Genomic DNA, 27,343 nt, shown 5'->3' with positions numbered 1-27,343 from the left:
ATGGATGGTGGAACACCATGATCTTGCTGCACCACTGTTTACTTTTGACAAATGATCAAAACAAAATTTTTCATACGAACGCATCTCCCGAGATGGATTTTGAGGAGTGTTTTTCATTACAAATCTGAGTGTTGAGATCCAAAAATGTCACATGCCAACCTCTCATGCTAAGCCCAAGTACATGCAAAAATGCGGAATCAAGAAAAGAATATATATACAATTATGTCATACTAGAGTAATAAGCCAGATATTTATAAAAGAAACACTTAAGAAATAAGGAAATAAATAAAGCAACACATTTCGAGGGGCGTATAGCGCCCGTGATGAAAAAATATCTCTCGCAGAGAGGCTAGTAATAATTTAAAGGAGGAGAGTATCAAATTCGAGATAAATGGGTGGAAATTCAATACTCTATCTACTAAGATACTTGATCATCTCCATTGTAGCATTTCGTATAACTGTCTACATAATACTCCCATATTTGGCAAATATTAAAAAGAAGAACTGCTCAATTAATCGGTATATCTCTTTATTTTATAATATTTAGACACGATGGCAGTGCACTCGTGGTATATAAATTTGGCCTCCAAAAATTAGCCCTACCTCATCAGTATAATGATGTGTACAGATATTGATATGTCCGCTCCTGTAATGTATTAATACAAAATAAATTACCGTGTAATACTTTGAGGAGAAAAGTAACTACCCAGAATTTGACACGTGGACTTAGAGCAGATCTACCCAGAAACAAGAGGAAAAAGAATTAAAAACTGAAATGGACCGGAAACAGACTCCCCTTCCCCTCTGTTGCAGTGACTCTCCGCTGCAAACACGAAGAAAAAGAAGTAAGAGCAATGAAGCAGCAACCGAAACGCCGTCGTTCTCCACGATCCGCACTCCCACACAGTACTTCCGAGCTCTGAGAGACATTCGCCCCCTTCAAGATCCACGAGCAAACAAGAACCGGAGTCACAAATGTTGCCGCGCAGGTTATCCGCCATTTTCGGAGGCCTCGGTTCCAACGACAAGGCTCTGACCAGCGACCTCCTCCCCACTCTCAAGCTACAAACCGATAAGGAAGTCTACAGGCCCGGCGATCCCATCGTCATCACCGTCGAGATTTCAAATCCTAGCAGCAATGACGGTTCGGCTTACTCGCTCTTGATTGAGCGCCTAGGGTTTGAGATCAAGGGCATTGAGAAGCTCGATTCGCAGTGGTTCGCCACGCAGAAACCGACCGCTGGATCCAAACAGAGGCGAGGTAGAATCAAAAGTAGATAAAGTGAACGAATTTTATGATTTGATCTTTTTTTTCGTTATTCACTTGTGATTTTGTGTTACATGAAACGTTTAGGTGAATACGTGTTCATGGAGTGCTCAACTCCTGAGCTGGTTACGAATCAGATTGTTTCGCCCGGGGGTACAAAATCATGTGAGTAATTAGTTGTGAATTGTGATGTTGTTTTGGTGTATTTTGTGTTGTAGATGTTAGGACTTAGGATTTAAATGGAGAAATATCAAACGAACAATCGTATTTGTTAGAATGGGTAGTGTCTTTGTTGTTCTTTTGACTGATAAATGCATTTCATCGAAGTTGGTTCTAATTGCTAAGATTGGTCTTAAGAATGAATAAGGTACTGAGCTAGGGAAGGTAGCATTTCCTCTGTAGTACTAAACGAACAAGTCGCGTAAATTAACTAAAGACTAGTATTATGAAGGAGTAGTTGATTCTGCCAAAGTAGCACATTTATTTCGACAACGAACACCTTCCTTGGCTAAGAATTCAACCATGATGTTCAGAAACCATCCCTATCTTAATCAACTGAGAAACCTGCTCAAAGAATAAACCAGATGTTCACATTAGGAAGGTGGAAAAGAAAGAGGAGAGTAAGAGAATGGGATTGGGGGGAGTGGTTCTTGAGGTACTTAAGTGACATTATACAAGTGCTTCATTAAAAGCTTCTAAACTGAATTTAGGCTACTGCTTTGTTGTTGTCAAACGAATGGTAACATGAACCTGATCTGTTGATAATAAAATTTGAAAGGATGGTGAAATAGAGCTTTAGCTTATCTGAAGAAGAGAATTTATGTTGGAATTGTTTTGGCCTAAACTTCCTTTCTGTTAATATTCAATGTTTTCTGAAGATGTGGTGCGGTCATTGCTGGCCCCTGTTATACCACCATCGTACAAAGGTGCTACCCTTCGATATATGTATTATGTTAGAAGTACAATGTCTGGACAATGGCTGATATTGGAGAATCCCCACTCTCGTGGAGAATCAGTGAAAGATTTTCCTGAAATGGTTGGTTTTCTTTGACTTATCATGATGGCTGTTTACATAACTTTTCTCCTTTATGATTGATTATGCACTTGCTTTATTGAATTATAATTATTTCTGCCTCTGAATATCATAGTCTGCTCATATTGCACCCTGATAAATTAACATTGTTCTTTAACAAACTTTATACACGATTATGTTGATTGAGAAATGGGCTTGTCATTTATAAGAGTGGAATCTGGTTCAAAATATACCAAAGACTTATATGTAGTAATCAGTAAATGCAGGAATCAGAAACTTTTATTTTCATCCAGATTCTGTTTTAAACGTAATAAACACTGTGCATCCGTGGTGGTCATTCAAATATATGCTTAAGTAGAGTCATACATATGCATACATACATAGAGATTTGTGTCCATGTGTGAGTGTGAATCTGTGTTTAGGTAGATATTGGTAAAAATACCTCTGCCTGTAAATGCTAGTCTTTTTCATTTTTTATGTTAAGGTGATATGTCCACATTTTGATGTGTGAACCATATCAACTTTAAACATCCAGGAAGCTCGTGTTCCAATACAAGTATGGGTCACTCAGAAAACCAGTGGATTGGGAATGGAAGAAGGTCAAACAGATGGTGAGTTTTTCCTTTATTTTTGTTACTCTGGGATGTAAACCTGTATGCCACTGCTTCTCTCTTGGAAGCTCTCTTTAGGTTCAAGATACGGCATGAAATAAATAATTCAGCCTGAAATGTGTAATTTTGAAGTGAATTGGAGTGACCATTTGCCACTGTTTTAGTATTAGTAGTTATGATTATAACTAAATCATAGTACAATGCATCAGGCTGACAAAATTTATTGGAATTGAGCATTCTTATGCATCTAGCAGATCAGTTATGAGAGCCTTATTGGACCCTCTATGTTATTACAGGGCACTTTCTGTACTAAGTGAATTTATTAAATGGAACCATTACAAGAAATTGGAACTATCAACTTGGTGATGGGATAGAATCAATTTTAGAAAAATGTAAAATATTTCTTTTTAACTCCGCCTAGCCTCTCCATAAATGGGGGTAAGGCTAGTCGACATTCACCTCTCCCAGACCCTGCGTAAAGCGGGAGCCTTGTGCACTGGGTACGACCTTTTCTATGTCTTACATGGCCGGTCCCAAGCCCGGATAAAGGAGGAGGGGGAGGGCGTCAGGTAGTCGACAGCCGGCACTCCATGATCACGTCGAATCCTTATGAAAATGAATCCAGAACAAAATCGCGCTAAAGCTAGGGCGTCACCCGTAAGTGGCGCGCTGTGTGGCCAGAGCACAGTGATAAGTGAGCAAGGGTCGCTGTATCTCCATCGGCACCCGGATGCAGTGTTAAATGAGCAAGGGGGCCATAGAAACTTCTTTTCGAACGACTCCACTCAAAGTTGTTTGGGAGCATATGCTCCTATCAACTTTACCCGGGACACACAAAAGAAGTACTTTGATCCTATTAGACGGGGGAGGGTGAAGAAGCTAGGACAGAAGGGTAGAGTTCAAGAGAGCAAAATGCGTTTAGGAACGTGGAATATAGGAACCTTAACGGGAAAATCTATGGAAGTAGTGGAAGTTATGGTGAGGAGAAGGATAAATATTATGTGCCTACAAGAAACTAAGTGGGTTGGTAGTAAGGCAAAGGATTTAGAAAACTCAGGGTTTAAACTTTGGTATTCGGGCACAAATAGAACGAGAAACGGTGTTGGCATCATCGTGGACAAGACCTTGGTACAAGATGTTGTAGATGTCAAGAGGGTAGGAGATAGAATCATGGCAATCAAGATTGTAATAGGACAAGAACTTATCAATGTGATTAGTGCGTACGCACCTCAAGTAGGGTTGGATACGAGTTCGAAGGAGAAATTTTGGGAAGATCTTGGAGACTTGGTGCAAGGAATTGCTCAGACGGAGAAGTTATTTATAGGAGGAGATTTAAATGGACACGTGGGCAGGGAGACAGGCAACTATGGAGGTTTTCATGGTGGCCATGGTTTTGGGGAGAGAAACGAGGATGGGGAAGCTATCTTGGATTTTGCAATGACATATGATCTCTTCTTAGCCAACACCTTCTTTAAGAAGAGAGAAGAACATGTGATCACCTACAAGAGTGGGTCGTCAAAAACACAAATAGATTTTCTTCTAATGAGGAAAGGGGATCGTATAACTTGTAAGGATTGCAAAGTTATACCAGGAGAGAGCGTGGCTAATCAACATCGCTTGTTGGTGATGGATGTACATATCAAAAGAGTAAGACAAAAGAACAAGACTTGGAAGTGCCCAAGGACTAGATGGTGGAATCTAAAAGAAGAAAAACAAGCCATTTTCAAAGAGAAGGTAATCACCCAATGTGTGTGGGATAGAGAGGGGGAAGCTAGCCAAATGTGGGATTCCATGGCTAGTTGTATCCGAAAAGTAGCAAAAGAGGTATTAGGAGAGTCCAAGGGCTTTGCCCCACACCAAAAGGAATCTTGGTGGTGGAATGAGGAGGTACAAACAAAGGTGAAGGCTAAGAAGGAATGTTGTAAAGCCTTATACAAGGAGAGGACCGATGAAAATGGTGAAAGGTATAGAAAAGCGAAGCAAGAGGCGAAGAAAGCTGTCAGAGAAGCTAAGTTAGCGGCTTACGACGATATGTATAAACGACTAGATACCAAAGAAGGAGAGTTGGATATCTATAAACTATCTAGAGCAAGGGAAAAGAAGACAAGGGACCTAAACCAAGTGAGGTGCATCAAGGATGAGGATGGAAAGGTTCTTGCTACAGAGAACGCGGTTAAAGACAGATGGAGAGGTTATTTTCATAATCTTTTCAATGAAGGACATGAAATGAGTGCTTCTTTAGGGGAGTTGAGTAACTCAGAAGAGTGTAGAAACTACTCTTTTTATCGTCGAATCCGGAAGGAAGAAGTGGTTGTAGCTTTGAAGAAGATGAAGCATAAAAAAGCAATAGGCCCAGACGATATACCAATCGAAGTGTGGAAACTTTTGGGAGAGACAGGTATAACATGGCTCACTGACCTTTTCAATAGGATTTTGAAAACGAAGAAGATGCCAAATGAGTGGCGAACGAGCACTTTGGTGCCTATCTACAAGAATAAGGGCGACGTACAAAATTGCATGAACTATAGGGGTATTAAGCTAATGAGTCATACAATGAAGCTCTGGGAGAGAGTCATTGAGCATAGATTGAGGCAAGAGACACGGGTTTCAGACAACCAATTCGGGTTCATGCCAGGACGCTCAACCATGGAGGCAATCTATCTCTTACGAAGATTGATGGAAAGATATAGAGATGGGAAAAAGGATTTACACATGGTCTTTATAGATTTGGAAAAAGCGTATGATAGGGTCCCAAGAGACATTCTTTGGAGGATTTTAGAGAAGAAAGGAGTACGAGTAGCATATATCCAAGCTATAAAGGATATGTATGAAGAAGCAAAGACTGCCGTAAGAACTCATGAAGGACAAACCGAAAGCTTTCCCATAACTGTAGGATTACATCAAGGCTCATCCTTAAGTCCTTACCTTTTTGCGTTGGTAATGGATGAGTTAACAAGACATATTCAAGATGATATTCCTTGGTGTATGCTTTTCGCAGACGATATAGTGTTGATAGATGAAACTCAGGAAGGGGTAAATGCAAAGCTTAACCTTTGGAGAGAAGTGTTGGAATCTAAAGGTCTTCGCCTAAGCCGATCAAAGACAGAATATATGGAGTGCAAGTTCAGTGCAAATGGAGGCCAAAACGAGTTAGGGGTGAGGATCGGAGATCAAGAAATACCAAAGAGCGACCGTTTTCGTTACCTAGGATCTATCTTGCAAAAGAACGGAGAATTAGATGGAGATCTCAACCATAGAATACAAGCTGGATGGATGAAGTGGAAGAGTGCATCCGGCGTGTTATGTGACCGCCGTATGCCACTAAAGCTCAAGGGAAAATTTTATAGGACGGCAATAAGGCCGGCGATGCTGTATGGCACAGAATGTTGGGCGGTGAAACATCAACACGTACACAAAATGGGTGTAGCGGAGATGAGGATGCTTCGTTGGATGTGTGGGCACACGAGAAAGGATAAGATTAGGAATGAGGATATCCGGGGTAAAGTAGGAGTAGCCGAAATTGAAGGAAAGATGAGAGAAAATCGGTTACGGTGGTTTGGACATGTGCAAAGAAGGCCTACTGACGCTCCGATTAGAAGATGCGACTATGGGACAGAGGTTCAGGGCCGAAGGGGTAGAGGAAGACCTAGGAAAACTTTGGAAGAGACTCTAAGAAAAGACTTAGAGTACTTGGATCTAACGAAGGACATGACACAGGATCGAGCACAATGGCGTTCTAAGATTCATATAGCCGATCCCACTCAGTGACTTGGATTTTCCAAGTCTCCAACCGAGAAGTTTTCCTCACTCGGAAAATTAAGGGAACACTACCCCAACCTACATGCTCCACTCAGAAAGCTTCAACATACAAGCTTCAACAAAAGAAAATTCAAAGAACTTAACGAAGAAGGCTTTGGTGTATTTAACACAATACGTTGAAATGAAGGAAAGCTTATTTATTGATATCCCCGATAAGCTACAAATATGTACATATACATGAGTCAAAATAAACACACAAGAGGGAGCCTTCACAAAGGTTGCTTAGGAGAAGTCTCAGCAGTCGGTAGAGCCCCAGAAAGAGAAGGCACCGGAGGGGGATCATTTGGAGCCTCAGTACTGGACAGAACCCTAGAAGGAGGAGGCATCAGAGGTTGATCATTTGGAGCTTCATTACGCGGTATAGCCCCAGAAGACGAAGGCAATAAATGCCTTTGGAACAAACCCACAAATCTCTGATGATCAAGTAAAACCTGACCATCAGTTTCCTTCATCTGGTCAAGCTTCCTTTTCATGTTTGTAGCATAGTCATGTGCGAGCCGGTGCAACTGTTTATTCTCATGCTTGAGCCCTCTAATCTCCTGTTTGAGACTCATCACTTCAGCCGCCAATGATTCAACTTGGCGGGTTCGAGCAAATAGGCGTTGGGCCATATTAGACACAAAACCTGCACACTGAACACTGAGAGCCAGCGAATCCTTAACAGCTAACTCATCAGACCGTTTGGAAAGTAGTCTGTTATCTTTGGGAGTGAGAAGGTTCCTGGCCACCACCGCAGCGGTCATATCATTCTTCATCACGGAATCCCCAACGGTAAGAGGACCAGTAGGGGAGACGAAGGATGGGCGCCATATGTTGTCTGGAGAAGGCGGGGCTGCCTCTTCAACAAGGTTCAAGTCAAAACGACGGTCGGAGGGGCCAGACATTTTCAAAGGTGTTGAAGAGAGAAGAGGTCGGACAAATCAAGATCTTAGAAGTGCAAGAATGAAGCTTCTACTGGTGGAGATTCAAGTGTGCTTTGGAACTTAATGCCAGCCCTTATAAAAATCTGCACTCGACGGAGCTTCAGAAATCGAAGAGGCGCCTGCTCAGAAATCGAAGAGGCGTTTGCTTTCTCAAAAGCTGGGCTGCTTAGAGATCACGAGGGTTGATCTCAGAAATCGAAGAGGCGTTTGCTTTCTCAAAAGTTGGGCTGCTCAAAGACCACGAAGGCTGATCTCAGAAATCGAAGAGGCGCTCGCTTTCTCAAAAGCTGGGCTCCCCAGAGACCACGAGGGCCGATCGCAGAAATCGAAGAGGCACCTACTTTTCCAGCCTTGTCAGCACCTGTCACACGCACACTCAGCTTTGCGGAAATTATGGGCATTCTGTCAAAGACTTCTGGGGAAGTAGAAAACACATGAATCTTACTGTTCAATCACCCACTTCCCACACGCAACAATAGCTCATGGGTACCACAGAAAACTTTGCCAAAGTTCTTTGCCAAAGTTGAGCACGTGAAGCTTGCAGCTCCCACTACATCGCTCTGACCAAGAAGGGTAAAAGAATAGCAAAGAAACAACACTAACAAAGTTTAGACCCATAAATTTTGAAGGTCTAGCTACCATATTATTACCCACAAGGGTAAAGGAACAGTACCACTGCTGGATAATTGGAAAGTCCCTGTGTGTCAACCTCTGTGCTTCGTGGCAAGGTAGACTAGCAAACATGCCCAACCTTTACTCATATTCGAGAAAACACTCCCAATAAGATTGCTTGCTCCAAAATCGAAGAGGCACCGTCCTCTGAATCTCGAGAGCCAGACTCCCAACATGACTACTTTCTTAAAAATCGAAGAGAGGGTAAAGGAACAGTACCATTGCTGGATAATTGGAAAGTCCCTGTGTGTCAACCTCTGTGCTTCGTGGCAAGGTAGACTAGCAAACATGCCCAACCTTTACTCACATTCGAGAAAACACTCCCAACAAGATTGCTTGCTCCAAAATCGAAGAGGCACCGCCCTCCGAATCTCGAGAGCCAGACTCCCAACATGATTACTTTCTCAAAAATCGAAGAGACACTGCTCCCCGAATCTTCGAGAGCCAGACCCCCAGCATGATTGCTTTCTCAAAAATCGATGAGGCATCGTTCTCCGAATCAATCGAAGAGGCGCTCGCTTTCTCAAAAGCTAGGCTGCTCAGAGACCACGAGGGCCGATCTCAGAAATCGAAGAGGCACCTACTTTTCTAGCCTTGTCAGCACCTGTCACACGAACACTCAGCTTTGCAGAAATTATGGGCATTCTGTCGAAGAATTCTGGTGAAGTAGAAAGCACATGAATCTTACTGTTCAATCACCCACTTCCCACACGCAACAATAGCTCATGGGTACCACAGATAACTTTGCCAAAGTTCTTTGCCAAAGTTGAGCACGTGAAGCTTGCAGCTCCCACTACATCGCTCTGACCAAGAAAGGTGAAAGAATAGCAAAGAAACAGCACTAACAAAGTTTAGACACATAAATTTTGAAGGTCTAGCTACCATATTATTACCCACAAGGGTAAAGGAACAGTACCACTGCTGGATAATTGGAAAGTCCCTGTGTGTCAACCTCTGTGCTTCGTGGCAAGGTAGACTAGCAAACATGCCCAACCTTTACTCACATTCGAGAAAACACTCCCAACAAGATTGCTTGCTCCAAAATCGAAGAGGCACCGTCCTCCGAATCTCGAGAGCCAGACTCCCAACATGACTACTTTCTCAAAATCGAAGAGAGGGTAAAGGAACAGTACCATTGCTGGATAATTGGAAAGTCCCTGTGTGTCAACCTTTGTGCTTCGTGGCAAGGTAGACTAGCAAACATGCCCAACCTTTACTCACATTCGAGACAACACTCCCAACAAGATTGCTTGCTCCAAAATCGAAGAGGCACTGCCCTCCGAATCTCGAGAGCCAGACTCCCAACATGATTACTTCCTCAAAAATCGAAGAGACACTACTCTCCGAATCTCGAGAGCCAGACCCCCAGCATGATTGCTTTCTCAAAAATCGAAGAGGCATCGTTCTCCGAATCTCGAGAGCCAGATACCACAGACCACTTTTTCAAAGTGCTCTGACAGAGTTAAAACATGTGAAACTGGCAGCTCCCACTACCGTGCTATGACCAAGCAGGGTAAAGGAATAACATTACTACTTGTTAGGGAGACTCCTATATATGTCGACCCCCATCCCCAACGGACAGGCAGACCTGCAAAAATGCTCAACCCTTCATCATATCTGAGAGGGCACTCCCAACGAAGCCTTTCGAAATATTCAGCTTTCTTTCCCCCCGATAATACCTCTGCAAACAAGCTATACTAGAGCAAGAATATCTCATATCATCAGGGTTAAAAGCAAGAGTATCCCATATCATGCTTTTTCCCTGTCTTTTCCTTTGGCCTTGTTTTTACCTGCAAGACAAGGAGAAAGAGAGCAATCAGTCAGCACTTGGAATCAAGCTTCCAGCCAGGATCTGACTGCCTGGAACCCCTTACCTGATTACTTACCTGGCATTGCTCTCGAGTACTCATCTTCAACATCTTATGTTTCCAGGGAAGATTCCGCATTTGCTTGAGGAACAGATAGGGCAAGTGCGAAGGATACAAGGAAGCATGTGGAGACAAGCGTAACAGCACACGTGCCGATACATCCATTACTCTGTCAAAAGCAAAAGTATCCCATATCAGCAGGGTGGAACGTACTCTAGATTTGATGGACTTGTTTTGACCCTCAAATTCTTCAGTCGGCCTTATACTCTGGAGGAAACCAGAAAACCCTCCAGCTCAGTTCAAGAATAAGCCTGTGGAAAGTTACTTCTTCAAAAGCAAAAGTATCTCATATCATCTCTTCTCATTTTTCTTCTCTTTATCCTTCATGCTGCTGCAAGATGGGGAGAAGGTGAACAATCAGTCGGAGCTCTGATTGCTTACCTTGTCTGTCACCTCTTTCAGCAGACCCCCTAGCTCGGCGACTTGGGGGACTCCTACTACATGGTTTGTATCGCGCTTGACCAAGCCTGAAACTACAAGTAAGCTTCAAGTGAAATTGATACATTACCTTGTGCATCTCCACCAGTTAAAGATACCACCCCTGGATGGAGGAAGAGTACTTCCAGAGAAGATGCCACATCTACCTATGAGACAGATAAGGCAAGTCAAGACGACTCCACACTCCGATACTTAGAAGTTTCGTGATTACGAGATCATTCTCCCACAATATTTCCTAATGTCATTTGTACTAAATCATTCACTTGTACTCACTAAAGGAGAGCTTGAACCTATGTACTTGTGTAAACCCTTCACAATTAATGAGAACTCTTCTATTCCGTGGACGTAGCCAATATGGGTGAACCACGCACATCTTGTGTTTGCTTTCCTATCTCTATCCATTTATATATTTATCCACACTAATGACCGGAGCAATCTAGCGAAAATCACAAAAAGCGACCGTTTTAGCTACCTAGGATCTATCTTGCAAGAGAACGGAGAATTAGATGGAGATCTCAACCATAGAATACGAGCTGGATGGATGAAGTGTAAGAATGCATCCGGCGTGTTGTGTGACCGTCGTAGGCCACTGAAGCTCAAGGGAAAATTTTATAGGACGGCAATAAGGCCAGCGATGTTGTATGGCACAGAATGTTGGGCGGTGAAGCATCAACACGTACACAAAATGGGTGTAGCGGAGATGAGGATGCTTCGTGGGATGTGTGGGCACACGAGAAAGGATAAGATTGGGAATGAGGATATCCGAGGTAAAGTAGGAGTAGCCGAAATTGTAGGAAAGATGAGAGAAAATCGGCTCCGGTGATTTGGACATGTGCAAAGAAGGCCGAATGACGCTCCGGTTCGAAGATGTGACTACAGGACAGAGGTTCAGGGCCGAAGGGGTAGAGGAAGACCTAGGAAAACTTTGGAAGAGACTCTAAGAAAAGACTTAGAGTACTTGGATCTAACGGAGGACATGACACAAAACCGAGCACAATGGCGTTCTAGGATTCATATAGCCGACCCCACTTAGTGGGAAAAGGCTTTGTTGTTGTTGTTGTTGTTGTTGTAAAATATTTCTTTTCCAATATTTTAAATGTAGGTAAGATCTCTGTCAATTGTGCAAGGGCTGGTTTGGTATTGTTGTGCTTTGAAAAAAATTGCTTCTGCTGTGCTATGAGAATAAGCAGCAGAGTGTTTGGTAATTTTTTTTTGTAAAAATTCTTTTGGAAAAAAAAGCAGTATTCTAGTGTTTGGTAAAATTTTATGTAAAACAGCTGTGATTGTGTGAAATGACAAAAAAGGGTATAATACTAGATGTGCCATTAATTTAATTTTCTTAACAAATAAAGGTGAATTACTAAATATACTTTATTTTTAAAAGAAAAATATTTATAAACTTTATCATAAACATATAATCCAACGTTTAACAAGAAATCATAATCCAACATTCAACATATAATCCAACATTTATGCTGCTTCATGTTTTCAGCTTTTTTTTCTAAACTCATTTTTGCTGCTTTACGTTTTTAGCTTTTTTTTCACCCAAAACTGAAAATAAGCTGTTTTTAAGTGTTTACCAAACACCTTTTTGAGCTCAACTTTTTTTGATGCCCACTTTTTATAAAAGCACCTCAGTACCAAACCAGTACTAAGAGTAGTAATGAATTTGTGGTTTACAGTATATAAATGCTGCAATTCAAGTTCTTTTGGGCAACAGACAAGCCCTTGAATACTGCTCATATTCATTTGTGGTTTACAGTATATACATTTTTGTATTTTTTTCAAGTAATTATCCTTGTACTAGTACAGTGTAAAAGATACTACTGTACTAAACTACGTCTTATTTTTGAGTTTCTGCATCTTAATCATTTAAAGATATTTTTCTATCTTTAGATACATCCATATATCTGTTTGGTTTGATATACATGTTTGTTTGTCTGTCTATAAGTTAAGAAATAATAGTCTATGCATGTTGGATTATGTTTTGAGATATTTCTGTCAATTATGTGTTTACAGGGATCGTGCCTTCTGCAACCATCCAAATGGATATGTATTGGAAAGAGATGGATGGCGACTCTGATTGGGTAGGCTCATACTACCACAATGTCTTTCTGCATTTATATGTTTCTAGGAATTGCATTTCTTTCTTTTCAGGCATGCAAAGTCAGTATAGAGTTCCCTAGTTCAGCAATATTTGTCTCTAGTAGTTTCGAAATAACAGATGTACTCATCCATTTTATCTTTAATAAGGCGAACTAATTCATCTTACAGGTGAGAGCAAATGACATATATGATGGGGTTGAAGAAGGTTATGAAAGCTCAAGGGATGAGATCTCATCCGTTTCTTCATACAATCCTATGAAAGAACATGTAAACAGAACATTTGGAAGTTCACTATCCTTGCAGTCACAAAGGTCTTCAAATAAGGATAGCCCATATCTTGAAGGAGAGCGTACAAGTTTATCTCCAAATCTAGCAATCCCACGACTCTCTGTGGCTGAAGTCTTACACGATACTGCTGCTGGTGAGTTCTATGACCACCTAGAAAAAGCTTCAAGTCTTATGTATTGAGCTTGTCATTGCTGTGCTTATTTCCAAAATAGTTTCTGTGGTATTTCATCCATTTTGTTGAGTTATAGTTCCTTTTATATTGTTTAGTTAAGATTGCAATTTCTTCAGAATTTCCTTACAAGTCAGAATAGCCTTCTAAGTGACAAATTACTTTGTCAAACAGATCTTTCATCGCCCCTGAATTCATCTGCTATTGGCTCTCCAAGCCAGCAGCAGAAGCTTACAAAGCGTCTTTCTTTGGATGATGAAGCAAGGGCATCTTCTTCACCAGCACCTGGAGCTGTTGAAACCGTAGCATGTAAGTTAGTGCACTTCTTATTCTTCTTATACATCTTCTATGCATTGGTTTCTGTTTTTGTAATAAGTCCTTGAAAACTAATTTTCTGCAGCAGAAGGCTTCATTCGAGGCAGGTCATACAATATCAGGCTGGATGACCAAGTTCTGCTTAGATTGTCCCCAAAAAATTCTGATTCCAATTATTACTTCGGTGATATGGTAATTTCATTTCTTTGTGGTTTCTCTTCTACCCGTTTTCCATCATTTTTTTTCTCTGGTTTTTTTAGTTGTGAATTCTCTCTCTGTCTCTGTCTCTCTCTGTCTCTCTCTCTCTTGCTCTCCATGAAGATAGATTGGTGGAACTCTTACTTTCTTTCATGAAGAAGGATCTAGAAGATGCCTTGAGGTAGTTGCAATTTACAAGTAATATTGAAATCAATTACAGTGATTGGTAAAGGTTTAGAGTTATCACTGACGGGCTCTGTTTTTCAGGTTTCTATAACGCTGCTGACTTCAGAAACTATTAGTCGGCGATTTGTCCATCCTTCTCGTAGGAATTCTCCCACAATTACAAAGGTATGACTTTTTATTTCTAGCTGTCAGTTGACTGATAAGTGCATCAGAATCATACCTAAAAATTAGCCAATTTATGGAAGTTTTAAGGACTGGATGTTAAAAGTTAACATCAATAGCTTCTAGTATCTGGGATTAGTTTTGTTCTCTTTCCATATAAGGTTACACATGCAGTTGACACACACCCTAAGATACTGTAAAGGGAAATTAATAATGGACAAAAAAAGTGATGTAAAGCTGTTGCTTTTGGGATGTGAAGTGGATGAATCTTTTCAAAAATTCCAAAACCACAAACCAGCCTTACATGAGAATTGGTTAATGAAACCTGGAAAGAATGGGCTCTCATTCGAACTCAATTCACAACCACAAGAATTTTGAGATGGTTGGTGTTTATATGTTCTCATAATCAAGCTTTTTCTAGGATCATTGAGAAGTTTCTATATGAGTGTTTTCTTCAGTTTGAAGGTAGTCTTTTTTATTTGCTTAGGAAATATGTTTGAAATACTAGGCCAACTGGGAAAGGAGACTTCAAGAGACTAGCACGTTTCATTGTACTTGAATCATACCTTGGTAAAAACAAGTATGAAATCTTTGGTCTGTCAAAGGCATGGTTGTGCTGTGTGGTTCTCTTTGATGATGTTGATTTGATTCATGTAAACTCTGCTCTATGCTGTATTAAGGGATATAGTTTGCTATAAAAATACTTTTAAGAATAATAAGGGTTAAGCAGAGTAGGTATGATGGGTAATGGTTTAAACATGAATCAAAGTTGCTGTGGGATTGTATATTTCTGTTTGGTCATCAACTAGGTTTTGAGTTTTTGGGTGTCATTTGAATGCTGGATTGTAACGAAGGGGTGCTGTTCTTTATTGTTTACATTAGCATAAGAAAGGAGTTGCAGAAGTTCGTGTCATATGAATGCTGGATTGTAACTAGGTATCCCAAATGAGGAAAGCAGGAAATATCTATGGAATAAAGCAGTTGCAGAACCTTGTGTAATGGATAGAAATTATCGTAAACCAAAACAAATTTACCATGTTTACTTCCTCTCTCATTTACCAAGGGGTGCATGTAATTATGTACTGTGGTTGGTCTTGTTGTGTCTATAATGGTATGACAGTAAAACTCAGCCTGTCATATTAGTGAGGTCGTATGTCATTTTTATCAAAATCATGTTGCCAACTCTGCATATTGGTCTATAAAACTACATTGTTCCAAGTTATAAATCCTAGTTAATTTAATTGATTATAGAGTAATGACAAATCCCATTTTTATATAGGCGACCCCACTTGGTGGGATAAGGCTTTGTTGTTGTTGTATAGAGTAATGACAAAAAGCTGATTAGATGTTGTGTCAGGACAAAGGTCTGACATATTATGTCAGACGGAAATAATCAGGCCTTGTTGCGAGCTGAGATGAAAGTAATATGTGAAGGCAAATGGAATTTTACTGGTTGCATAGTTTGACGATTTTGTTGTCGTGTTTACGGATCTTCTTTTTTATCAGATTCAGAGTGATCATTATGAAGTCGTTGCAGATTTGGTGCAGACAAGTTTTCTTTTCTCCATTCCCATGGATGGGCCTATGTCTTTTTCCACTCCCCATGTTTCTGTACAATGGGAACTTCGATTTGAATTTTTTACCACTCCGAAGAATGTGGACTGGACTAGGTATGGCTGACCATGTGGAATCATCTATAAGCTTCTTATTTCTTTACCTGTTGATTAAAATGCAGCAAGAGGTTATCATGTTAAGTTAAGGATTATGAGTTTTATTTTCATAATTAGTCATGCAGTTCTGACATGTTTTTTCTGATTACACGGTAGTAAATTTGCTTATTAAGAAGAAAATAAGGTTACAGCAAGTGTCAATCGAACGTTTAATAAACTCTTGTATGTGCAGTGCATTCATCAAATGTAAATGTACCAAAACATGTGCTAATTCAGATGTTTGCAAAATCCTTGATTCTTTTTACTCCAGGTACGAGCATCCTCTTTTGATAGAGGGAAGAGACAAAAGTGAGTGGGTTCTGCCAATCACCGTGCATGCACCTCCGGCTGTGGGACCAACTGGTCACGCCCGAAATGAGAAGTCTCTCATTGGAAACCTTGCGGGTGCATAACTGAAGGTAAAAAAAAAAAAACTATCATTTGAATTCGAAGTAGCTTCAAGAAACCCTTGTATATCACATAAGGAACTGTCAAAATATTTTGATGTACTGCTTTCATGCGTTCTTCTGTTCATTGATACTTTTAAAGATGGTAACGGTTGCCCGTCAGCTGAAAACATGAAGGTGTTGACTAGACCTGTAAACGGGTCGGGTTTATTGGGTTTGAGTCGGATTGAACCCGACCCGTTAAGTTAACGGGTCATCTGAACCCGACCCATTAAGCTAACGGGTCACCCGTTAACACCCGTTAACAATTATTATTATTATTTTTTTTTGCATAAAGTTTATTTTTTGTTATTAAGACTTTACTAAAATTATTAAAATATCCTCAACTAACGGATGCTAATGGGTGTTAACGGGTCTAACTAGTTAACCCAAAGTGACCTGTTATTTAACGGGTTGTTAACGGGTTCACCCATTAGCGACCCGACCCGTTAAGCATCCATCCAAATACAAACATTAACGGGTCGGGTCGGGTTAACGGGTTGGGTCCAAAATGCCAAGTCTAGTGTTGACCCTTTTTATCTCGTAAAATTAACTGGTATCACAAAATATATTTCTCATAAAACAAACTTGTATCAAACATATGATCACCACTTAGAATGATGTTTACTTATTGCAAGGTTTTTGTGTCGCACAGGTTGTGATGCGTTGAGCCGTCTGAAATTCAAAGCATCGTTTAAATTGTGGATCAGGATCTATAAGTCAGATTGGGCCCCTGGTGGCTCAGCCGCCGGCTTGTTCCTCTGAAGAAAATCTCCCGGGAATGCTGATTGGAGAGTTCGGAAGTAGAAAACAAAGATGATGAAAATGGACTCTCGTAGATGCCGCACTCCGAGTCGGAACGTAGCATAGACTTGTACTTTGTAGCATTGGAGGTATACATTTTTATGAATATTATTTTGTATGTTGTGAAGTTTGATCGCGTTGAAAGGGGCTGTATATTTGTCAAAAATATGATTTAATTCATTGAAATGAAAGGAAGAGAGAAAATTCATACATCTAGAGACAACACAGGGATAAATAATTGCATTCACAACGTTGGTGTCCTCCTTTGATGAAAGCCAGCTTTTCAACTCTATCGTAGATCTAAGACCACGTAACTGTCCGGATTCAGAGCAGATAAGACAGCCGTTGGGAGGCAACTCCATATGGGAATCGGAGCCATTGCTTGGTTGAAAGGGTTGAGAAGAGTTTTAGTGTGTTGAATTTCAACTTGCAGGTCTACCGTTGCCAACCAGCTATAGTCCCCACCAGAACCACAACACCTCTTTCTGTTATGCGACACTGGCAGTGGTAGCTCAATGTTGTCGTAGATTTTTCCTTCCAAAATGCTGTACAGCCTTCTCTTTCCTTCCGTTTCTGAAGGGATCATGAGCATGGGAAGTGCCTTGCGCCACCGCTGCGCAAAATCTTTTGCGACAGCAAGCCACTTCTTGCAAACCGCAGCAAAATGGACATGGTCAATGGGTTCTAACACCTTGTCCAGAATCGAAAAGAGAGCGGGTCCAATAAGACTTGCCCATTCTGCAGATTGGCGACTTCTGATTCTTCTTCTGTAGGTGACAGCCATGTTCTTGAGAAGGGATGGGCAATACAAAAGTAGAGGACAACACAAGGATTTGGGACAAGAAGGAAATTGGAAGAAACGACTTGCTGTGTGCATATATATGCATATCAAAATGAGGGGGGGGGGGGGGGGGAGAGAGACAGTGACGAGTGGATTATATGAAACAAGAGGAAGATACATATAACAATTAAGAAGTTTTTAGTTCTCAAATACTCAACATAATTACCTGTGCCACGACTTTATCAATTTAAACGTGAAGAAAAAAAGAACATAGTCGCCTACAATTAAGGATTCCCAACAATTACGGTGCAAGTCTATTTGAGGATACCACTTCTGCAGTAGGAGTGTGGAGTCACCCAAAAAAGTACAAACAAGATCCTGGCTTTCTCCCCTCATTCCTTCTTAGCACCTTTGTTCAAACTTTCAGACAACAAGAGGACGGGCATAGAGCTGCTATCATACTTGCTACATCCACTCATTTTTTAGAGAGGTGAACAGTTTTAGAAGTTTGCTTCAGCCTCTTCTTTTAACGATGATACAAGTTCTAGAAAACCAAAAGGAATTGCTTGCAATGAGAGCACTCGGAAGTGCTTTGTTTTTGGTCATATCTAACTATAACATTGCAAGCAAAGAAAATGATTGGACAAGGGGACAATTGTCGATAGCAGAATCAATTGCAAGTATTCTTAAAGTAGGCGAGACTACGACCCCATAAATTGTTGGTTGAGTAGGAAATAGTTGACTGCAGCATCATTTCCATCAAACAGTTTTCTAGACAAAGTTCTAGCAAAGGTAAAGAAAGAGACCCTGATTGGAAATCACATTCTTCGCCGAAGAAAAAACACGAGTGAAGGAGCTTGCATTTTGAGTACTCTATTGAGGAAGCTTCACCCACCGAGGCTACTGGAGTGAACACTTAGGCAGATCTGTGTGAACAACATCTTTATCCAGTACCCTATCCAATACCTAGAGGCAGAGCCACACTTGAGCACCGCAGAATTGGCTCAAACTCTGTTGTTTTCCAAACACCTTGTGAAATGGTTTCCATTAAATGTCAAAGAAGCTACCTCCTGTGCAAATGTGTTCCCAGTTGGGATACAAGGACTAATAGCGATCTGCAGGCTTCATATGCGTCATCTCTTTGACAAGTCTAGCATGTCTTGACTATTTAAAGACGAAGGTGTTGGATGTAGTAAAGGATACATATTTGATTTCCAATGATGAATTTCTTGTGGTGAGAGGGGTTAAGGGCTTTGAGGGGGCATATCAATTAACTTCATCTTTTTAAGCAATCCCTTGAATTACTGTATGGACTGCTGTCTGAATTAAAGGATGAAACCTTCACTTGAAAGAAAAAGGCATGCACATTGGATTACTGTCTAGATCTGAGCTCCAACTGCATGCTCTATGAAAATCATTTTCGCAGCTAATATATCTGACCAACCCCTCACCATCGTCCTCGGTAGCCCCACATATGTAGTCGACTTGGCCAGTATACCTTTCATAATGAAATTTAATACCCGTTTCATAAGCCAAGTCCTCCCAAACCATCTGATCTAATACTATCTCGACATCTCCCAATGATCGAACTTCATTCGGTATGTTTTCTATGTCTTTGAGCTCCTCAAAGCCCTTAACCCCTTGCACCACAAGAAATTCATCATTGGACATCAAATATGTATCCTTTACTGCATCCAAAACCTTCATCTTTAAATTGCCAAGACATGAACTTGTAGATGTAGGCGTATGAAGCTTACAAATCACTATTAGTCATTGTATCCTAACTAGGAACATTTTTTGCACAGAAAATAGCCTTATTCGACATTTAACGACAACCATTTCACAAGGTGTTTGGCAGACCAAGCCAACTCTGTGTAGGGTACTTGATAAAGATGTTGTCATACAGACAAATAAGATCTGCATAAGTGTTCTGTCCAGGAGCCTCGATAGGTGAAGGTTCTAGAAAATTGTTTGATGGAATTGATGCTGTAGTAAACTTTTTTCCGACTCATCCAACAGTTTATGGGGTCGTTGTCTTGCCTATCTTTGAGAATGCTAGCAATTGATTCTACTGTCGACAATTATCCCATTTTCCAACCATTTCTTTGCTTACTATGTTATAGTTAAGCATGACTGAAAATGAAGCATTTGTGGGTGCTCTTATTGCAATCAAGTCCATTAGATTTTCGAGAACTTGTTTCATCGTTAAAAGAAGAAACTGAAGCAAACTTCTAAGATTGTTCACCTTTCTAAAACCTGAGCGGATGTAGCGAGTAAGCATGATAGCAGCTCTATGCTCATCCTCTCATTGTCTGAAAATTTGAACAAGGGTGCTAAGATGGAATGAGGAGAGAAAGCCAAAATCTTCTTTGTACTTTTTTGCATGACTCCAAAATTCCTCTTACGAAAGTTGTATCCCCAATTAGAGAACCATGTCCTTTGTAAAGCAATACAAGAATAAGTCGAAGCAGCATAGAAAGCTTCATTGCTTCATTTACAACAAATGTTTGCCTGAAAATGAATAATACAAATCTATGTCAGATTGTTCATAAATTTTGGAATCAATGAATCCATTATAGAAGCGAAAAAAATTTAACCTGTTGAGTATTACCATACCTCAAGAGTTGTACAAAGTTGATCCCAGAAATCCATAATCTCTTAACCGCGGAGATACTTTTAGCCACCATGGTGTCCGGTGAGACAAAGCAAATGGGAAGAACCGTTGCCATATATAAGACCGCGCAGGAGGTATGACTGATGATTTAAGATACTGTCGGCCATCCTCCAGTGGGGTTAGAATATGGTAAGACTTTTTGGACACAAAGTGATTACCCCAACCTGAACACAAAATCACAATTGGCATGTTAAGAGAGTGAAACAACAAGAGAAACACAGTTTCTCAGATGAATTCTGTTGATCGTGAATAATGTTGCTGGGAAACTATACAGGCAGAAATTAATAGATTCTTCTATAATTATGTAATGCTGTACATTAAAATTATATATCATTCCTATCTGTAGCATGTATTAAGCAAATGAAACACGGTAAACATTGATTATCTCAATTATGTTTGTATGGTTTTTTTGGGCGCGTGTGACATCTTGATTACGTTCGACATGCATGTCTTATGGGCGTTCTTGATGATTTCTTAATAAATTCTTATTGCCATAAAGGAGGATTTATACAAAATCCGATGTGCATTAGTAAAGCCCAAGTTTCTTTATTCCCCTTCGGCTAAGAGAAATATGGGGAATATATATATATAATTAAATTCAATAAAAATGCAATCTGATTTTGGGTTCAAGCCAAACCTGTGTGACGGCAGTGGCCGCAAAAGGGTCGTGGGGAGGTCTAGGGGTGGGTTCAAAAAACCGAAAACCGAAAAAAATCGAAAACCGAACCGGACCGAGATAGAAAAAAATCGAACCGAAAAAAAAACTGAACCGAAACTGTCAAACCGAACCGAACCGAATCTGGCCAGTTCGGTTTCGGTTTTTGTGGTTTGGAAACCGAACCGAACCGAACCGATATATATATTTAATTGTTTTTTGCTTATAAATATTTTAGTCATACATTACAACAAAATCGAACATGTTGCCAAGTTGGTTTCAGTGAAACTTTTCAAGCTAAAGCATATGGGTTCGAACCCTCGACTACAGGATGTTGGAATTTTTTTTTAATTTTCATGAGAAATCAACAAAACCCTTTAAAGTTTTAACCCTAGCCGCCGTCACTCCCATTTCAGTTTTCACCTCACTTCTTCTTGTCGTTTCGAGTCTCGACAGCAAAGGTTAGTCTCACACTCTCACTTCTCTGTGATTATTTTGATTGTCCTTTTATTTTTTTATTATCCTTGCATTTGGATTTGTTTTAGTTTCTGGGTGGATTTGTTTCAGTTTTTGGGATGGAGGAGGAGCCCTGCGGTACTAATTTGTATCGACGGGATCCTCAGCGAGGCGGAGAAGAAATCGACTATGATGGATTTCACAGCTGAGATGAGGATCCAAGCTTTTCTTCGACTCTTTCATGGTTTTGGTTCGATTTCAAAACTACCCAAATGATAAAAAAATTAAAAGACTATGATGGATTTCTGGGTTTTTTTCTTTCTTTCTAGATTTGGGTTTTTTGTTGAATATAAAGGCTTCAACTTCATGACTACAAAACGATTTGAGCTTTTTAGAGAGAGAGAGAGAGAGAGAGAGAGAGAGAGAGAGAGAGAGAGAGAGAGAGAGAGAGAGAGAGAGAGAGAGAGAGAGAGAGAGAGGCTTTTGATGATTTCAGCGAGTAAATGCTGTAAGGAAGAAATACAGAGATCCAAAACAAGATAATGTCGGGGAGGACCTCATAGGTCTGTTCTTTCTTGTTCTTGCTGCATTTTTGTATCATTGGCTTCGAAAAATGATCACATAAGATTAAATCATAATTTTTTAACTTTTAAACCAATGAGGATGATTGGCCTTCCAGATTTTGTATCGTTGGCCTTCCAGATTTGATATCATTGGCCTTCTAGAATGGCTGCAAGCTTTGTGTTCTTAGAAATTTTGTTTGCTATTAAAAAAAAAAAAAAAACCGAACCGGGCCGAAACCGAACCGGAAAAAACCGAACCAAATACAAACCGAATCGAATGCAAACCAATAAAAAACCGAATCGAACCGAACCGAACAATAATTTCGGTTCAGTTTCCGGTTTTGACAAAAAATCGAACCGAACGGAACCAAACCCACCCCTAGGGAGGTCTTTGCATCCTCTTCAATCGTGTAGAGATGGACGACCAAGTTTCTGCTCTCGTCTTGAACTTGAAGTTATTAAACTAACATGATAAATACCAATATTAAGCTAAACATGGTAAATACAAAAAATATATATAACAATATTTGGGAATTTCTTATATATACATTAATATCCAAAGTGGAGTATATATAGGAGTTATAATTCGTATTACATATGTACTTCACCAATGTGGGACAATAAACTATTATTTACACTTTAACTAATATATAACTCACAACACTCCCTTTCAAGTTGGTGCAAAGATGTCACACATGCCCAACTTGTCAAGCGAGTTGAAAAACGCACTATTAGACACAGCCTTAGTAAGAGCATCAGCAAATTGATCTTCAGATCTCACAAACGGAAACATAATAATTCCAGCATCCATTTTTTTCTTAATGAAATGTCGATCAATCTCCACATGTTTTGTTCGATCATGTTGCACTGGATTATGAGCAATCTCAATAGTAGCCTTGTTATCACAATGAAGTTTCATAGCACCTTTGGGTTTAAACCCAAGATCTCTCAACAATTTTTTTAACTACAACAACTCACATACACCATGAGACATACCACGAAACTCAGTTTCTGCACTTGACCTAGCTACCACTTTTTGTTTCTTGCTTCTCTAAGTAACTAAATTACCACCCATAAACGTAAAGTATCCAGATGTAGATCGCTGATCAGTGATAGAACCTACCCAATCTCCATCTGTATACCCTTCGACATTCAAATGACCATTCTTGGAGAAAACCAAACCTCTGCCAGGAGCCATCTTCAAGTACCTCAAAATACGGGTTACTGCATCCATATGAGCTTCACTAGGTGAGTGCATAAACTGACTTACCACACTAACTGCATAAGCAATGTCAGGGCAAGTGTGAGACAAATAAATTAATCTCCCCACAAGCCTCTGATACCATTCCTTATAAGTAGGAACTTGATTTGGAAATAAGCCCAGACGATGATTCTGCTCAATCGGAGTATTAACATGTTTGCAATCTAACATACCTGTTTCAGCTAACAAATCAAGAACATATTTTCGTTGAGACAGAAAAATACCATGCTTGGATCGTGCAACCTCGATTTCAAGAAAATACTTCAATTCACCCAATTCTTTCATCTCAAACTTAGTAGCTAGGTACTTTTGAAGGCGTTGTATCTCTTTCTGATCATCACCAGTCACTATCATGTCATTAACATAAACAATCAATGCAGTTAGCTTACCATTTTGTCGTTTTAGAAACAAAGTATGATCTGAATGACTTTGGATATACCCAAACTTCTTCATTGAACTTGTAAATGTCCCAAACCACGCTTTAGGAGATTGTTTCAAACCATACAAGGCCTTTCGTAACCTGCATACAACACCTTTTCCAGGAGATGTTCGAATACCAGGTGGGAGATCCATATACACTTCCTCCTTAAGATCACCATGAAGGAAAACATTCTTAACATCAAACTGCAACAGAGGCAAATCCTGGTTTGCTGCTAAGGATATAAGAACACGCACATTATTAAGTTTGGCAACAGGAGTAAAGGTTTCCTAATAGTCCACCCCATAGGTTTGAGTATAACCCTTAGCAACTAATCTGGCTTTATACCGGTCAATATAACCATCTGCTTTGTGCTTAATAGTAATCACCCATCTACATCCAACAACTTTCTTCCTGTTTGGTAAAGGAACCAAATCCCAAGTAGAATTCTTTTCCAAAACTTCCATCTCAACTTTCATGGCATTAACCCACTTAGGGTCAGACAAAGCATCTTGCAATTTTGTTGGAATTGATACACTAGATAGTTGACATATGTAAGATGCATATGGTTTGGACAAACGATGAGTAGACACATAATTGTTGATAGGATATTTGGCTTTGGCATGCATATCAGGCTCAAATTGTACTTTAACATATTGTCCTTTAAGTTTTCCACGATTAGCTCGTGGAGGCAACTGATAAGTAGAATAATCGTCAGAATTTACCTCATGTATACCACCATCTTGTACCAAACTGTTAGAAGAATCATCATTGGACGAACCATCATCAGGCAACTCGTTAGACATATCAGCAGCAGGCAACCGATCATCAGAAGGTAATTCGTCAGACATACTAACAGACAACTCGCTGGGCACATATGATATGTCTTCAGTAGAAATAGTTCCGGGAATAACAGTTGACCGATCACTATCTGTAGCCGACTGATCAGTATCACGCAACATAATAGGTTATGTTCCCAACTCTGCCTGTAACACATCATCCATACCATATCTTCGAATCTGCATTTCACTCCTCATCTCCCCCTGAAATGGAGAGTCGGAAGAGGGTTTCACAAAATACGAAACTTCCTCATGGAAGGTGACATCCATGGTAATATAAGTTTTTTGAGTTGGAGGATGATAACACTTATAGCCTTTTTGATTCTTAGCATACCCAATAAAGACACACCGGAGAACACATGCATCAAGTTTACTCTACTAATGAGCGTAGACATGCACATACGCAATACACCCAAACACTTTTGGAGGAAGCTTTGATACAGAAAAAAGAGAAACATGTTTTTGTAGCACATCGAACGGTGTCTGAAAATCAAGAACCCTACTTGGAACACGATTGATTAAATATACAACAACCAAAACAGCATGACCCCACAAATGATTAGGAACACATTTATCCAACATCAAGGAGCGAGCAACCTCAATTATTTGACGATTCTTCCGTTCGGACACACCATTTTGTTGGGGTGTAAACAGAGTAGTCGTCTGGTGAATAATACTATGATCATTAAAAAAACATGTCAAAGTATGATTGACATATTCTCCTTCGTTATCAGACCTGAAGACCTTAACTTTGGTCTGAACCTGAGTAGACACCATTGTACAAAATTCTTGAAGAAGTAACGGAACATCACTTTTATTCTTCATCAAGAACACCCAAGTTAACCGAGTACAATCATCAATAAAAGTAACAAACCAACAGAATCCATTAGAAGTAACTTTTGCCGGACCCCACACTTCAAAATGTATCAAATCAAATGGCAAAGTAGCTTTAGAATCACTTACAGGAAAGGAAGCACGATGATTCTTAGCCATGACACATGTTTCACACTTGAACTCTGAATCACTACAAGTGCAAAACAAAGAAGGAAATAGATGTTTCATATAACTGAATGATGGATGTCCCAATTGTCGATGCCACAACCAAGTTTGATGTCTGTCATTCACTTTAGCACTTAAAACTTGATGATTATTTGAACCAGAAACAACAATATCCTCCATAGTCAAGATGTACAAACCCCCTATTCTTTTACCATGACCAATTATCTTCTGAGTTTAAATATCTTGAAAATAACAATACGTAGGGTAGAAATGAGTAGAACAATATAAGGTATCAAGAAGTTTTCCTACCGACAAAAGATTGCACTTAACATCAGGAACAAGTAAAGCATGGACTAGTGATAAGGTTAGAGTCAGAGAGATAGTGCCTTCACCCTTCACAGGGGAATGTGCTCCATTTGCACTAGTAATATACGGATCACGAACATAGTTACATAACTCATCAAACACTTTAGGGTCCCTAGTTACATGATCAGTGACCCCAATATCAATTATCCATTTATTTGTTCCACCAAGATGCATAACAACACTATGATTATATTGAGCCATTGAACAAAATCACGAATAATAAAAGCACAAAAGATACGCAGCGGAATGAAAACAATTTACCATAATACTGTAGCAGAGCATTGTTTACGGCACTGTAGCAGAGCACTATTCACAGCACTGTAGCAATCACAGTTTACGGCATTGTAGAAGACCACTATTCACAAAGCAGACCACTGTTCACGCACTGTACTGTAGTGCGACACTATTCACTTTTTTTTTTTCATGATGGAAATCACGAAAAATGTGGGCACAAAATTAAAGCACACAGGTCACCAAGAGCGAATTGCTCTGATGCCATATTAAACTAAACATGGTAAATACCAAAAATATATATGACAATATTCGGGAATTTCTTATATATACATTAATCTCCAAACTAGAGTATATATAGGAGTTACAATTCGTATTACATATGTACTTCACCAATGTGGGACAATAAACTACTATTTACACTTTAACTAATATATAACTCGCAACAGAAGGTCGGTTCACCAGATTGGATTATCGTTTACCTTCCATTCTTGAAGCATGACATATTTTTCCAGAAATAATGCAACATTTTCAACAAAGTTGTTTGAAGAACGCATAGGGTGCTACCAGAATCCAATTTGCAGAAAGAATGAAAACAAATAGTTTTCTCACTTGACGACATGGCTGCTCTAAGAATTTAGACTATGATGAATCAAGAAACTGAGCATAAATTATCTTAACACTCTAACCGAAACTAAACATAAATAAAAAATAGGGTTAATTTCAGTTTACTACTTTCAAATTTTTTAATTTTCAACATTTGGTATATGAAGTTTTTTTCGTCACAGTCTGGTACCTAAAGTTATAATTCTGGAACACTTGCATAAATCCGTTAAGTTTTCTGTTAACTGATGATGTGGCGCTCATGTAGATAATAAGTGTACATCACGTGTCAATATGGGCCCACTTGAATATTAAAAAATTAAAAATACAAAAATACAAAAAAAAAAACCCACCCGCCTTCTACCTCCCCCAACCCCCCTCTCTCCCTTCCTCCCTTCCTTCTTTTCTCTGCAACTTGAACCC

The 27,343-nt window shown here is 39.8% G+C and overlaps 3 protein-coding genes across 5 annotated transcripts; 1 reads left to right on the top strand and 2 right to left on the bottom strand.

Moving 5' to 3' along the window:
* The first annotated feature begins 769 nt into the window (after positions 1 to 769).
* Positions 770 to 17,286, top strand: LOC126627819 (uncharacterized). The gene is made up of 13 exons (XM_050297377.1): positions 770 to 1,261; positions 1,355 to 1,432; positions 2,146 to 2,303; positions 2,836 to 2,911; positions 12,711 to 12,778; positions 12,966 to 13,218; positions 13,429 to 13,563; positions 13,655 to 13,761; positions 13,895 to 13,948; positions 14,035 to 14,118; positions 15,622 to 15,785; positions 16,096 to 16,243; positions 16,926 to 17,286. The coding sequence occupies exons 1-12, from the start codon at positions 976 to 978 to the stop codon at positions 16,235 to 16,237; spliced, it is 1,605 nt and encodes a 534-aa protein (XP_050153334.1). The 5' UTR covers positions 770 to 975; the 3' UTR covers positions 16,238 to 16,243; positions 16,926 to 17,286.
* LOC126627842 (uncharacterized) lies at positions 6,918 to 10,512 on the bottom strand. 3 transcript variants are annotated; one of them, XM_050297415.1, is made up of 2 exons: positions 9,320 to 10,512; positions 6,918 to 8,404 (listed from the first exon to the last, which is right to left on the bottom strand). In XM_050297415.1, the coding sequence occupies exon 2, from the start codon at positions 7,612 to 7,614 to the stop codon at positions 6,940 to 6,942; it is 675 nt and encodes a 224-aa protein (XP_050153372.1). In that variant the 5' UTR covers positions 7,615 to 8,404; positions 9,320 to 10,512; the 3' UTR covers positions 6,918 to 6,939. The 3 variants fall into 3 exon arrangements, with proteins under 3 accessions (XP_050153372.1, XP_050153374.1, XP_050153373.1); XM_050297417.1 differs by having other exon boundaries at positions 9,537 to 10,512; XM_050297416.1 differs by lacking the exon at positions 9,320 to 10,512 and adding an exon at positions 8,623 to 8,754.
* Positions 17,287 to 17,363: 77 nt separating the features above from the next.
* Positions 17,364 to 17,858, bottom strand: LOC126630067 (uncharacterized). Its single transcript, XM_050300232.1, has one exon. It carries the CDS (start codon positions 17,856 to 17,858, stop codon positions 17,364 to 17,366), a length of 495 nt encoding a protein of 164 aa, XP_050156189.1.
* Between the last annotated feature and the right edge of the window lie 9,485 nt (positions 17,859 to 27,343).

This window comes from Malus sylvestris, chromosome 7 (assembly GCF_916048215.2).
Source record: "Malus sylvestris chromosome 7, drMalSylv7.2, whole genome shotgun sequence".
Lineage (NCBI taxonomy): Eukaryota > Viridiplantae > Streptophyta > Magnoliopsida > Rosales > Rosaceae > Malus > Malus sylvestris.
Note: the sequence above shows the minus strand (reverse complement) of the source record. Positions and strands in the feature narration are given on the sequence as shown.